Below are 15,902 nucleotides of genomic sequence, written 5' to 3'. Positions count from 1 at the left end.
TGTATGCAGGACTGGTGAGTGTTCTGCAGACCTATAAACAATCACAGATTTCAAATCTACATTCTTTATCAGAGTATGTCCATGGATGAAAGAGTGTCACACTTTACCCTAGTGTTTTTGTGTATTTCAAATTGAGCCTGCTGCAGTGGCATGTATAAAAAAATAAATGGCACACAAAGCTGTAGTTAAGTATATAATTAAGGCAAGGACAACCAATTGATCACTTCAGTGAAGATAATCGGCGAAATGCCCGTTTCTGTATATGTGCGGATGTGTGTGTGTGTGTGTGTGTGTGTGTGTGTGTGTGTGTGTGTTGGAATGACTCCTTACCCTCTCCCTTAAAACCCACATCCTTTCGTCATTCCCTCTCTTTCTCTCTTTCCTGATGAAGCAGCCGTGGGTTGCGAAGGCTTGAAATTCGTGTGTATGTTTGTGTTTGTTATTGTGTCTATCAATGTACCAACGTTTTCATTTGGTAAGTTACAGAATCTTTGTTTTTAGATATATTTTTCCCACGTGGAATGTTTCCCTCTATTATATTCAACCATATAATACTGTAGATATAAGTAGAACACATGCTTTCGGTAACGGAGCAAAGACATACAGGAAATAAACATTTGATGATGACTGATATCTTGAAAACAGTATGGTACATACAGGGTGTATACAACCCGGGACAACCAGGAAAAACTCGGAAACTTTTTCATCTGGGAGAAAACCGGGAAAAACCCGGGAATTTTTCTGAATCCCGGAAATTTTTCGTTGTTTTAGCTTTCAGTTAAATTTTTGTAATTTTGGCTTTTAAGAACTGATTCTCTAGCAAAGAATGTTACTGTATCCTGCTACTGGAGAATGATACTGCAGCAATAAAATATAAACGAGAGGAAAAAAATAAAACTTTAGTGGCAAAGGAAATGCGCAATTTACAACAACAAAACATCGTGCACGCACAAGCGTTTGCAAATAGCAAAAATATGTCAAAGGCCGTAGGGCAAAGACTATGTAATTCTTCGTAACAATAAACTGCTTGCTAGGAGCATGATGTCACAACTGTTCACATTAGGTTCATTTGACCAGTTACCAGCGGGCTGTTGCGCATGTGCAATTTACTCGCGTATAAGCAGTACCTTCTCCCGCTTCCCGCTACTTGAAGTTTGGCTGTTAGCCATATCGGCAGTAGCAGCAAGCAGCCAGATGCAAACGAGAAAAATTTTTCTCGCGCGCCTTAGCTGCCAGATTCGCGCATACACAGAGTTGTCTGAGTTGTAGTGGGGAAGGGGGTTAGTCTCCACATGACCTGTGTTTATGTTAAGTGATTTCGCTGCTTCTCTTCGTGTACAGCTCTGTAGCCGGGAGCTATCAAGTAAATTAAAATACATTCACATAATTACGGAGGACAAAAATATATTATTAGTTTCAGTTTTCTGATTTTATTTTATTTCCAAGTTAGTAGCAGTCAAGCATTAATCGCTTTGCAGAACAATGAAGTTATTTTTGCAAGTTTGCTAATGATATTTGGCTTTATTAATCTTTCCGCTGAGGCAATCATTTTATTTGAAACGAAGTGTTTCATTCTACAGTATTGGCTAGTTCCAAATGTTCGCTGAATTTCAAGTGCACGTTATCATCTTCTGCCATGTAGAGCATTATGCCATAATAAAGAACCAAAAATGAGTTCGTAGAGTACTGGTACTCCAAGAAAATTTACATACCAAACGCCACATTGAAAAGCTTAATATCAGATGGGCCCTACTTCACAGTGAATCTGGAAAAAGCCAATTTGCACTTCAAGCCGAATTATGCATTTTACTATGGTTTACGAAATTCCGATGCTCTTTGGAGTATCCTCTGATGCCCTTTTTTTTTATGGTGTAATGTAAGCTCTCTTAGTGCTTTATACACACGCACATGCGGGCTTCCTACACCACTGCAGTTGCACACGCACAATAATGCCTGTTTTCTGGCGCTCTCTGGCAACTGGTAAATCAAACCTATTTCTAACAGTCTCCTGATAGTATTGCTAACGGTGGTTACAAAAGCGTTACTTTCAAAGTAAATTTCTTTTTACGCAAGATGAATTATGTTACATGTGAGAAAGTGGGATGGATTTCTAAATCACAGAGCATTCGAAACTGAACAGTTTGAGGACCAGCCACTTACAAGAATTTTGAGCTGAGACATTTATGTCATATTTTAAATTTACTGGCACATTTGTGTGATGTATCTTAAAGTATAACACACGCAAAAAAAGATCAATATTAGATGTGAAAGCTTAGCTTCTGTTGTAGCGTGTTAATCTTAGAGACCAATATTACATGTGAAAGCTTAGCTTTTCTTGTAGATATATGGTACTGTGTACATTAATGTAAATGGTTAACTTTTCCTCTTGTGTGTTCGCGCTATGTAACCAGTGATCTTGCTATTGGCTGACTATAACTCGTGTCCTATGCTCTGAATAGCTGCTGTCATCGGCTGGCGAGATCTCGTGGCTTGAGATATGACTGGCTTACAAAAGGACATCACAACCTCGATTTCAACGCTCCGGCAACTAACGCACTGTGTTTGGCGCAATTCGAATTTATACTTTCGTAATACAAAAATATGCAGCGTATATGTTGCTGCAAATCAAAGGTCTTTCCAAAACTTACCTCCTTTTTTTATTAAAGGTCTCTCAAAAATTTCTCTCCCCCGCCTTTTCTTTTTTTCCTGGGAAGTTCTACGCGATTGTATAAAACGTGAACTGTTCAAAGGATTGATAAGTTTTACAGTTCCAAGGGAAAATCTACGGAAAACCTACTGTCACTTAGCACAGAAAAAGTGCATTTTCGCCTGGGAAAAAGCATATTTTTTAAACGGGATTGTTGTTGTTGTTGTTGTTGTTGTTGTTGTTGTTGTGGTCTTCAGTCCTGAGACTGGTTTGATGCAGCTCTCCATGCTACTCTATCCTGTGCAAGCTTCTTCATCTCCCAATACGTACTGCAGCCTACATCCTTCTGAATCTGTTTAGTGTATTCATCTCTTGGTCTCCCTCTATGATTTTTACCCTCCACGTTGCCCTCCAATACTAAATTGGTGATCCCTTGATGCCTCAGAACATGTCCTACCAACCGATCCCTTCTTCTAGTCAAGTTGTGCCACAAACTTCTCTTCTCCCCAATCCTATTCAATACCTCCTCATTAGTTATATGATCTACCCATCTAATCTTCAGCATTCTTCTGTAGCACCACATTTCAAAAGCCTCTATTCTCTTCTTGTCTAAACTGTCTATTGTCCATGTTTCACTTCCATACATGGCTACACTCCATACAAATACTTTCAGAAACGACTTCCTGACACTTAAATCTATACTCGATGTTAACAAATTTCTCTTCTTCAGAAACGCTTTCCTTGCCATTGCCAGTCTACATTTTATATCCTCTCTACTTCGACCATCATCAGTTATTTTGCTCCCCAAATAGCAAAACTCCTTTACTACTTTAAGTGTCTCATTTCCTAATCTAATTCCCTCAGCATCACCCGACTTAATTCGACTACATTCCATTATCCTCATTTTGCCTTTGTTGATGTTCATCTTGTATCCTCCCTTCAAGACACTGTCCATTCCGTTGAACTGCTCTTCCAAGTCCTTCGCTGTCTCTGACAGAATTACAATGTCATCGGCGAACCTTAAAGTTTTTATTTCTTCTCCATGGATTTTAATACCTACTCCGAATTTTTCTTTTGTTTCCTTTACTGCTTGCTCAATATACAAATTGAATAACATCGGGGAGAGGTTACAACCCTGTCTCACTCCCTTCCCAACCACTGCTTTCCTTTCATGTCCCTTGACTCTTTTAACTGCCATCTGGTTTGTGTACAAATTGTAAATAGCCTTTCGCTCCCTGTATTTTACCCCTGCCACCTTCAGAATTTGAAAGAGAGTATTCCAGTCAACGTTGTCAAAAGCTTTCTCCAAGTCTACAAATGCTATAAACGTAGGTTTGCCTTTTCTTAATCTAGCTTCTAAGATAAGTCGTAGGGTAAGTATTGCCTCATGTGTTCCCATATTTCTAAGGAATCCAAACTGATATTCCCCGAGGTCAGCTTGTACCAGTTTTTCCATTCGTCTGTACAGAATTCGCGTTAGTATCTTGCAGCCGTGACTTATTAAACTGATAGTTCGGTAATTTTCACATCTGTCAACACCTGCTTTCTTTGGGATTGGAATTATTATATTCTTCTTGAAGTCTGAGGGTATTTCGCCTGTCTCATACATTTTGCTCACCAGATGGTAGAGTTTTGTTGGGACTGGCTCTCCCAAGGCTGTCAGTAGTTCTAATGGAATGTTGTCTACTCCCGGGGCCTTGTTTCGACTCAGGTCTTTCAGTGCTCTGTCAAATTCTTCATGCAGTATTATATCTCCCATTTCATCTTCATCTACATCCTCTTCCATTTCCATAATATTGTCTTCAAGAACATCGCCCTTGTATAGTCCCTCTATATACTCCTTCCACCTTTCTGCTTTCCCTTCTTTGCTTAGAACTGGGTTTCCATCTGAGCTCTTGATATTCATACAAATGGCTCTCTTTTCTCCAAAGGTGTCTTTAATTTTCCTGTAGGCAGTATCTATCTTACCCCTAGTGAGATAAGCCTCTACATCCTTACATTTGTCCTCTAGGCATCCCTGCTTAGCCATTTTGCACTTCCTGTCTATCTCATTTTTGAGACCTTTGTATTCCTTTTTGCCTGCTTCATTTGCTGCATTTTTATATTTTCTCCTTTCATCAATTAAATTCAGTATTTCTTCTGTCACCCAAGGATTTCTACTAGCCCTTGTCTTTTTACCTACTTGATCCTCTACTGGCTTCACCACTTCATCCCTCAAAGCTATACGGGATATCCAGGAGAAATCCAGGAATAAGCTGCGAATTTTTTTTTTCCTTGTCCCCATATACACCCTGTACACAGTTTAGAAAATGAATAATAACTGAGGTAGTAACTTCTCACTCTAAGTTTTCTTATGACAGTGATGCAATAAATAACCGATATTTTTAGATTTCAAACACCAGTTTACGGTGACGGTGGCATAATTCCATTCAGCACCACATTGTAACTGTTGTCGAAATCAGTAAAACCATCATCATCATCATCACATCATTAGACAATTCATTAGTCACTAATGATAACCTTCCATTGTCAGTGCCGCTCAAATAAGTTTTTTGTCACAAGAGCTTCATGCAACAGCCTTTCCACCTCTGTTATGTTCCTTATATATGTCTTCACATCACTCCATACTAACTCAATGGGGTTGAAATGGCAGTGATATGGTGGCAGCCTTATTACAGTATGATGCTGCTCCTTGGCGAATTCGTCTGCTATATAATTACTGCTATACAATACTACATAATTACTATAAAATTAGGGAGGTGGCAGGGGTAAAATACAGGGAGTGAAAAGCTATTTACAATCTGTACAGAAACTAGATGGCAGTTGTAAGAGTCGAGCAGCACAAAAGAGAAGCAGTGGTTGAGGAGGGAATGAGACAGGGTTAGCCTATCCCTGATGTTATTCAATCTGAATATTGAGCAAGCAGTAAAGGAAACAAAAGAAAAATTTGGAGTAGGAATTGAAGTCCAGGGAGAAGAAATAATAACCTTGAGGTATGTCTAAGACATTGTAATTCTGTCAGAGACAGCAAAGGACTTGGAAGAGCCGTTGAACGGAATAGACAGTATCTTGAAATGAGGATATAAGATGAACATCAACAAAAGCAATACAAGGATAATAGAATATAGTTGAATTAAATCAGGTGATGCTGAGGGAACAAGATTAGGAAATGAGGCAGTTAAATTGGTAAATGGGTTTTTAAAGAGAAATTTGTTAACATCGAGTGTAGATCTAAGTGTCAGGAAGTCATTTCTGAAAGTATTTGTATGGAGTGTAGCCATGTATGGAAGTGAAACATGGACAATAGATAGTTTAGACAAGAAGAGAATAGAAGCTTCTGAAGTGTGCTGCTATAGAATAATGCTGGAGATTAGATGAGTAGATCATGTAACTAATGAGGAGGTACTGAACAGTATTTGGGAGAAGAGAAATTTGTGGCACAACCTTACTAAAAGAAGGGATCGGTTGGTAGGACACATTCTGAGGTATCAAGGGATCACCAATTTACTACCGGAGAGAAGTGTGGCGAGGGGGTTAAAATCATAGAGATGAATACAGTTAGCAGATTCAGAGGGATGTAGGTTGCAATAGTTACTAGAGATGAAGATGTTCACACAAGATAGAATAGCATTGAGAGCTGCCCCCAGTCTTTGGATTGAAGACCACAACAACAAAATAACTATGCATCCTAGGCATCATAGGCTTATTTTCTTTAACAAGCAAATATAAAAATATCTTCATCATGCTCATATCTGCAGAAATATTTCATGCCTGTAACCACTGTACCAAAACTTCCTTGCGGTCATTTGTTGTTGGACCACTGTCCATTACAGTTGTTGTTGGGACAGAAAACTGTTTTAAAAAGTTCCTGGACCACTCAACAAACTATGTATGGTCCATGTCTTCGTGGTAATCACCTATCTTTTTTGACTGAAAAAGTAGATGTGCATCATCATCAAAACCACTGGAAGAACCTGCACAGACCACAATTAATCTTGCTTCTCTCCACCGCTACTGTTTGGAGTGCCATCTGTCCAGCATTTACTGTCATCAACCCATGTTTTGTCTAGTTATATTATGGACTGAGAATCTTTGCCCACAATTCTCTCCAAGAATATGCTTCAAACCGTTACTGTATGTGCCTTTTCTAACAGGACTTTGCCCGTCTAGCCGTTTGCGAAGAAAACCCATACTTTACAGTTCAATTTTCAGTGAAGTTTTCCCACCCCTGGAAAGCTCACTTTCTTGTAACAACACTACCAACTTTGCAACAGTAGGATACTCTTTGCTGCTGTAGTAAGCAAAAATATGCCTGTGAATGGCATCTGGTGATGGGATGAGGCTGCTTTTTCTTCTTTCCAGCAGTTGCTAAAAATACATTATTCTATCCAGATGCCTCATAAGCATTACGGCTCACTTCTACCTCTGTCAACTTTTGCAGTAGCACTCCTTTACTTACTACTGTTCTTGCACCAAGTCAAAGAGTTTTTGATGTGTGTTCCACTGCTTTATCGGCGGGAACTGACAGCTGTCCATGAATATTTGTGTATCCTTTCTCCTGCTCGTAAAACTCAGTGCCTGGGTGTTTAGTGGCACACCTTGACACAACAGATTGTCAGTAGGCAAACGATCTCTTTTCTGTGGCTTTTTTCACTTATTAGAATTTTCTAAAGCATAGAACAATGCAAGCACACAGTAGAAACCAACCACAATGCATGTCGTTTACGAACACGCAAAACAAAGCCAGCAACATGCGAGCTTTGACATCATGACCAGAAGTGATTACCACGCTCGGATTGGTTCATGCCACAAGCCTGACACCATGCGTTTCTCATTTTTCACTTGTTAAACTGTTATGCTGCCATCCTGAAATGAATGCGTCAAGTGCAAAGTTTCACCAGTTGTGGTATACATCAGTAGTGTGTGAATATGTTGGGAATTTGGATGTGATAGTAGGTACTAGGATAGTCTGTGCAGTTGTGATGATCACTGTGCCTGGATGGCACAGTGGTCAGTGAACCTGCCTAGTAAGCAGAAGACACGGTTCGAATCCCAGCCCGGCACAAATTTTCAGTGTCCCCATTGAGTTAATCAATGCCTACTAGTAGCTAGTGTCACTAGTAGCTAGTGTCTTTCATTCTTTTGTGTCTCGATTGTTACATATGTGAGTTTTTGACTCAGTGTTGATACCCTGATAATTAACTCTTTGGATAACAGCCGGTTAGAATAATATTGAGCCTAGGAAACCAGCCATTTATGCCATTATTTAAAGTGTTACTGGCACATACGTAATTGATGTACCTTAAAGAGTAATACATACTGAAAAAAGACCAAGCGTCAAGATTTATTTTGCATATTTCCTTTAGTTCTTTGACAGATTAGAAATTTTAAAATAACATTGACATGAAGTATAATTATCCTTTCAAAAAGAATTGTGCGTCGAGCTATTGAGCAGTTTCTTCCTCTTGCCCTAAAATTTTTTGTTCACTCAACAAACACAACATATTTATAGCAAACTTACAACAAACTGCAGAGTCTAACGAGTACACATGCAAAATTATGTCAGTATGATCATATTGACTCAGTGATTTGTGACAGCAGCTGTTACATTCCCTAAGGTTTCTTTTGAAATAATTCTAGAAATTGACAACAGAAGACAGCACCAATCAAGCAACAGATAGGGATATGTACGTACATTTTTCTCATATGAAATGAGTCCAGTAATTGCGTGTTGAGAAAATCATGGCTTGACCCTTACTCTATTTTAACACAAAGTTCTGGCCTGAGCTATGTTTGGGCTTGGCCTCCAAAATGTTAATGGCTTAGTACTTGCTTCAGTAGTTAACATGATACATGTCAGTCTTCAGCATGAAGGAAGAGAAATAATAGGCATTAACTAGTGAACGTCAGATTTGTGAGTGGGGAGACAAAACACAGCCTGGTGGTAATGTATATTATTCCTTTTGTCAGAATTTAAATTAATGGTGCAGTCATATTTGTCAAACACTAACAGAGCTTTGAGCTGGACTGTTAGAAGGGCGTGAATTGTAGCTTTGGTCATAAACTTTCAAGAATGTGAAGTGTTTGCCATAGAACTTTTAACTTTTGCAGTCCAGTTGCTTGGAAAATGTTGTATTACTGCAGAAATTAGATGTGAAAAATTATGTTCAGTGTCCCATTGTAGCAAGCACAGAACAAAGAAATACTCAGAGTACAATTCTCTATGCTTGTTTTTATCCATTCTCCTCCATTATATATGTTTCTGAACATTATTTATGACCAGTAGAAAAATAAAATCACAAAGTATTTTATGTTAGGCTTTTAAATTTCATCTGTTGTAATCTATATTGCAGTTAAACAAAACTCATTTCTTCCCCACAGAGGTTCACACTATACCAGCAAAAATGTTTCGACGTGTTCTCACGATTGTCCAGTCACATTGTAAGTTAGGCCTCACTGCAACATTGCTCCGTGAGGATGATAAAATTGCTGACCTCAACTTTTTGATTGGCCCCAAGCTCTATGAAGCTAATTGGCTGGAGTTGCAGAAACGGGGTTTTATTGCAAGAGTTCAGTGTGCAGAAGTGTGGTGTCCAATGACACCAGAATTTTACCGTGAATACTTGGTCTGTAGAACCAGCAAAAAATTGGTAAGTACGATATACTGATATTGCATTGCAAAAAAACACAGACCATGTGGATACTTCCACCAGTCAAGTTCCATGAATTATGTAGATAGTAATTGTCCTTGCAACACACCCAACTATCCCTCCCACTTGCCACCTCCTTTCTCGATTTGCTCTTTCAGCCCAACACAACTGCTCAACCTAGTCAGGTTTTAGTGCCAGCACAGTGTAGTCAGCCAGTACATTGTTGTTGTAAAGGCATATGTGTATGTACTATATTAGTGCTGAAGAAGGATTCATCCTAAAGCTTAGCAATATTCTAAGTCTTTTTTTATGCGCCTGTTCATAATCCAATGCCTCGCATATGGCGAGCTGCTACCTCTATGTTATCAATTATGTACATAGGTTGGAAATGTTGTGGAGACACTATGCAATGGAATCTACTATTGTCGCTGATAGCACATGTTGTTGACATATCTACCTTACCTCCGAGCAAATGGGCTCGCCCGTCCCACATCGCCAGTGTGTGCACATTCAAGGAAAACACAGTCACTTGTGAGCAGGTGGTCTAACATAATGGTGTCACTATGTTTTCAAAACAGGAACAATGGAGTTGGATCAATATTGAATGTGCCAGAGGTCATACAGCACGACAGTGTCATCAAGGTCTTCAAGAGGCATGTGGGGAATCGGCATTGCCGTACAGAACAGTGGCACATTGGGTAAAAGCCTTCAACGAAGGTCAGCAAACTGTGGCAGACATGCATCGGGCAGGTCGTCCTAGCATCTCTGAAGAAGAAGTGCATGCTGTTGCTACGTTAGTGGACAGTGAACGACACCATACAATTCGTGAGCTCACCTACAAAACCGGATTAGCGCATACGACTGTGCGTTACATACTGAAGGAACTCCTGGGCATGCGAAAAATTGCATCATGATGGGTTCCGCATGACTTGACAGAAATGGATGCATTACAGTGCTGCTGAGATGCACTTGGAGTGCTATGAGTGTGAAGAAGAGGCTTTCTTACGCTGTATCCTAACACTGGATGAGACATAGGCCACATCTTACGAGCCAAAACTGAAACGCCAATCCAACGAATGGCATCATTATGGGTCGCCGCAAAAGTCGAAAGTGCGTCAGAGCCCCAGTATGGTGAAAGTTAATGGTGATTCTCATGTACGACTGTGATGGTGTTATCCCAACGCATTATGTTCCTCCATGGCAGACCATCAGTGCACAGTATTACTGTTCCTTTTTGGAGCATCACCTGTGACCAGCTTTGTGAAAGAAGCGGCGACACTTTCTACACAACCCACCCATAATTTTGCATGACAATGCTCGAGCGCATACAGCGCAAGCTGTGGCTGCTCTGTTGGGTCGATGGGACTGGGAAGTACTGTACCATCCACCATACTCTCCGGACTTAAGTTCTTGTGACTTTGATTTGATTCCGAAGATGAAGGAACCACTTCATGGCATTCGCTTCAGAACTGTTCCAGAGATTCGACTAGCAGTAGACTGCTCCATTTACACCATCAACAGAGCAGGCTCTGCTAACGGTATCCTATGCCTTCCACATCGCTGGCAACAGGTTCTACACAGTGCTGCTGACTACTCTGAAGGACAGTAACAGGTGCAAACAAGTAACTCTTTTGCATTGGTTATGAATAAATAGTTGTCACCATTTAAGTTCCAACCCTCGTATGTTTCACCAAGGTCTTTCTTGTTCCTTTAGATTAAAGGGAATATATTGCTTTAGTCCAAACCAGTAGGTCAAATGTTGAGAGAGTGCTTGCAATCAATCTTTGACTGTTGAAGAGTGGTAAATTCAACATGATTATATCACACCAGATACGCTCTAAGTGATTACAACAGTAGACTGAGCTGGCAATTATATATGGTTGAGTTATTTGCTGTTGAAGGTATTTATCCATGAGGTCAACCCTGCCTGGTTGAAAGTGGCATGAGGAATTCCATTTAACATATGCCTCTTTGAGGATAATGGCTTCTTTCGTAGATGATAATGGCTTCTTGAACAACCAGAAACCAAGGGGGAAAAAATGGGTGCAATCACTTTGCAAGTTAAACTGAGACTAATCTGGAAACATAGATGTCCTCCAGTGGTGTCCAATAATCACATAGACATTCCTATTGCAAATACACCTAACTGTAATGAATTATAAGTATTAAACATATCCACAGCTTATGGTCTAGCAGTTAGCATCGTTGCTGTTGTGTTCTGCCCACTCGTCTAATATAGGGTGCCTAGGAAACCTGCTTTCTCGGATCGCTAGACAACAATTCAAGCAAATCCTATTAACAGATCTTTATTACAGAAAGATAATTGACAGTGCTCAACTTTGAGAAATGTACAATCAGGTGTCACAAGCAAAGGGCGACATGAAACATAAGCAAACCTAAGCATTCTCTTCAGTACATGCAGTTCCAATACAAGTCCAGCAGTATCATTCATAAGTCACTGCTGTAGAGTTTGTAGATTGACTAGACTTCAACTTAGCTGCAGCGCTTATATTCTCTTCATGTAGAGACTGCTCCTGTCTCTGTGTCATCTGAGAGAGAGGTCACTCAGCATACTATTGGCTGATGTCTTCTCACAGCTCTCTCTGCAGTAATGTTCCTGGTCGACGTGCCAGCACTTGACGTTATGCCACAACAGCTGCCTGTAGATCGCGGGGTACCAGGCTGAGTCGAAGATTTTGTTCGATTGGGGTGTTGCTGAAGTGCTGTCAAATAGAAAGAGTTGCACCAGGCAACCGAGCAACACAAGACAAAGTCTCCCAGTCATTAATACCCTAAGAAGTTTATATTCAGTGGCAAACATGTCATTACCCACACTACACAAATATCACATTAATAAAGTCTTCTGCCCTGAGTACTCAGTGGTATTATTCTTTTTGTGACTGCACCAACAGCAAAATGTAATTGGAATGAGGTCATGATCTTATTCCATCAATAGGCAATAACCAAAATTAATTATCAACAAGTGCCATAGCCCGTGGCTGTTCTTGGTTGAACCTTCAGAATGGCAATCCAAACATTAACCATTTTCCCCATAACAACTGACAGCATCAAGAGGCATGTGGACAGATTTTAGTTGAAATGTTACCACTGGAGAATTCAGTGTTTCCTAAGACTCTGTCTTATTTATATTACCACGATTCTTTATCTGGCCGTATGCCAGCTGTGAGATGTGACTACTTAACTACTGTGTCTCATGATAATATGTATAATTTAGTGTATAAATGACTGGGAAATATTTATCAGTTAAGACCATTGAAATAGCCATAAAATTTGTATAATTTGGTATATATACTACTGAGAAAAATTCTGATTTGTGGCCTATTTATATAATGTAGTAATTTATTTTATCCCCACAGCTTCTGTATGTGATGAATCCAAACAAATTTCGTGCAACGCAGTACCTGGTCCGCTACCATGAAAGGCGTGGAGACAAGACAATTGTGTTTTCTGATAATGTTTTTGCTTTAAAACATTATGCCATCAAAATGAACAAACCATACATCTATGGCCCCACATCCCAGGTTGGTATATACCATGCAGCACTCTATATATCGTTGTCTCCCGCACTATAGCCCTCTCAGTTTTGTGACTGTTGCCATTGCCTCTAACTGTCCTGCCTTCCAAAATGTCACGACCTACAATGTCATGACCTACAATTGTGCCTCTCTTGTCCCAGTTGTCTAAGCAGTGACTCGGAAACAATGTTCACATAATTGCTGGTTTCAAGCCTTTAAGTTATCTGATTCCATCTTTCATCTTTTCCTGTGTACTATTATTCTTTTTAGCTTTGCATACTTACTAAATCCACTGACGTCAATACTCTCATCATTTGCACAGTAATTCTTGTCTCCTTTATAGTTTGTTCTTCTCTGCAATTCCTTCTGGACACAAGCTAATGACTTTCTCTAGGTCCAAAGTGTGAAGAAAACATTTCTTTTCCCTTATTATTCCTTCCATTACTAAATATAGCATCGCAGCTGCTTCTGGTTTCTTTAACTTCACTTTAAAGAAAACAGTTCTCCAGCCAGTGCTTCTTCAGTGTTTCTTCCCAATCTTCTGAAGTCTCAGGGTATGTCTCATGTTTTTCACAGATTTTGAACACAAGACAAAATAATATTCATGTTCTTGTATACACTCACTGATTAAAATAACTCTTAAGTTATCACATTGACTCTTGCTGACTTGCTTGATTTCTGTGCTTGCTCTTATTCAAATCACATTTCGATTGATACCCCATCAGTCTCCTCCTCCTCCTCTATCTGCTTCTTCTTCTTCTCCTCCTCCTCCTATTGTGCTATAGGACAGCTATTTCCAGTCTTCGTGTAATCTTGCTGTACATATGCTGTTTTTTCCACTACTCAGGATTCTCAGCTGCACTTCATTAATTAACATCTTTGCTTTTTATTTTACCAACACCAGTTAAATCTTCCGCAACAGAACATATATTTTTCCTCTGTCCATATTGCTTCAGTATCTTCACCTCCAGAGTATCCATATAGATGTAGATACTTCTTTGCTCTTTTTGTGGATTTAATTTAGAAGCAATCTATGCTTACACTTGTTTTCTCTTAGTCCCATCTTTCGTTAATAAACCATAATATTTAATGTGTTATCTTTGGCTTTGTCATCACTGTCTGTGCATTACTTACAGCAACACCTCTAGTCATAATTAGTTCCTTCTGTCGTATACTCCACTCATACACTGATAATCTATTTAATACGCTGAAGCTTGCTGGCTACTCATCTGCAGAATTCCAGTTCATTTATTCTTCCTTAATTTGACAGTATCCTGGTACCTATTCTGTGCTCCCTCTTATTCTTTGGAATTTCAACCTACTGTTCATCACTGCTTGATAATGTTCAAAATCTACACCTGAGTATGCTTTTGAATTCCAGTGTTTTGTTTACTTTGTCTCTAAATCCTTGATTTGATGCAGTTCAGTTGATATATTTTTGTCTTTTCCAGTGTTTCTCAAATTTACTTTCTTCTGTTCTAATTTTAGAAATAGTGTTCACATTAATTTATCCATGTTAATGGTAGTTGAGTGAATGGCTGTGAATTTAATTACTTGAAGAAATACTGCAACCAGCCTCTTTTTGTTTAGCTTTATTTATGCCAAGACATGTTTCAGTCTTCAGTCATCTTCAGCTGGTGTAATACATTTATGTTTTCATCAGTACAACATTTTTATTGACTGTATTTTGAATGCTGAAACTGCCTTTTGCTGCTTTTATACATATAGCACAAACACTTTTAGGTTCACTGATGCTCTTGAATTTGATTTTTTAGTTAATTCTTTGTAAACTAATTAAAAAGCAAATACATACATTTACTTGTGGTGCTCAGTGACAATTATACCAAATTATTCTTCATCAAGAGGAATGTTAATATCTTTTTCTTGTTAAACAGAGTGAGAGAATACAGATACTTCAGAATTTCAAATTCAACCCAAAAGTTAACACCATATTTGTCAGTAAAGTGGCTGACACATCATTTGATCTTCCAGAAGCAAATGTGTTGATCCAGATCTCATCGCATGGAGGCTCCCGTAGACAGGAAGCTCAGCGACTGGGTCGTATTCTTCGAGCTAAGAAAGGTTAGTGATTTTAACATTATTTTGATTAACTTTATTTAAAATCGTGGTGGAAGATGTAACTATTTGCAGTCTTTTAATTTTTATTCACTGATTACATATTAACCCCTTAACATAAAACCCCGAGTTGTTTAATTTTTATCATTTTGACAGAAAATTAAAATCCTGAGCAACGTAAGAGCAGACATTAAAAAAAAAAAAAATAAAATAAAATAAAATAAAACCTCACTTACGAGGTTTTAAGAATGGGTTTGTAATTGTACAATGGTGGTACTTACATGCTACTGTGATGCATCTCCTTCAAAATAGCCCCCTTCTGACTGAACACACTGACCCCAACGGTGTTTCCACTTTTGGAAACATTTCTGGAATTTTTTTCCTGAGGTGTGTTAAGGACGCTCTCCGTATTTGCCTGGATGTCTTCAATTGAGTCGAACCGCTTACCTTTCAGTGAAAATTTCAGTTTAGGGAACAGGTAGAAGTCCACAGGGGCCAAATCAGGGGAATATGGCGGTTGTGGAACCACAGGAATTTTGAATTTGGTCAAAAATTCAACGATGGAGAAGGCACAATGAGCTGGAGCATTGTCATAGTGTAGCATCAACTCCTGCCTTTCACAACGCAGGCCTTTTCTTCAGCACCTTTTTGCGCAAATGCTCAAGGATACATTTGTAGTATTCCTGGTTAATTGTCTGTCCTCCAGGGGTAAACTCATTATGCACGATACCGGTACAATTGAAAGTATTGTCTTCACCTTTGACCAGTTTTGCCGTGCTTTTTTCGTTCGTGGTGAACCTGGAGTCCCACTGCGAAGACTGCACTTTGGTTTCAGGATCATATCCATATACCCATGATTTGTCACCTATAATTACCCTATTTAACAAATCTGGGCAATTTTTAGTCCGATTAATCAGTTCTTGGCACACTTCAGGTCGGTATTGTCTCTGGTTCACTTGACAACACTTTTGGAGTGAATTTTGTGGACACTAG

At 39.2% G+C, this 15,902-nt stretch overlaps 1 protein-coding gene across 1 annotated transcript in view; it reads left to right on the top strand.

The window, feature by feature from the left end:
- The window catches only part of LOC124789628 (general transcription and DNA repair factor IIH helicase subunit XPB), a 99,701-nt gene that overhangs the window by 74,619 nt on the left and 9,180 nt on the right, over positions 1-15,902 (top strand). The window contains exons 12-14 of the mRNA XM_047257049.1: positions 9,029-9,297; positions 12,675-12,839; positions 14,729-14,915. Coding sequence (XP_047113005.1) covers positions 9,029-9,297; positions 12,675-12,839; positions 14,729-14,915 — 621 coding nt within the window. The remainder of the gene's footprint in view (positions 1-9,028; positions 9,298-12,674; positions 12,840-14,728; positions 14,916-15,902) is intronic.

This window comes from Schistocerca piceifrons, chromosome 3 (genome assembly GCF_021461385.2).
Source record: "Schistocerca piceifrons isolate TAMUIC-IGC-003096 chromosome 3, iqSchPice1.1, whole genome shotgun sequence".
Taxonomy (NCBI): Eukaryota; Metazoa; Arthropoda; class Insecta; order Orthoptera; family Acrididae; genus Schistocerca; species Schistocerca piceifrons.
The sequence above is the reverse complement of the archived record's forward strand: the minus strand, read 5'-3'. Positions and strand labels throughout refer to the sequence as shown.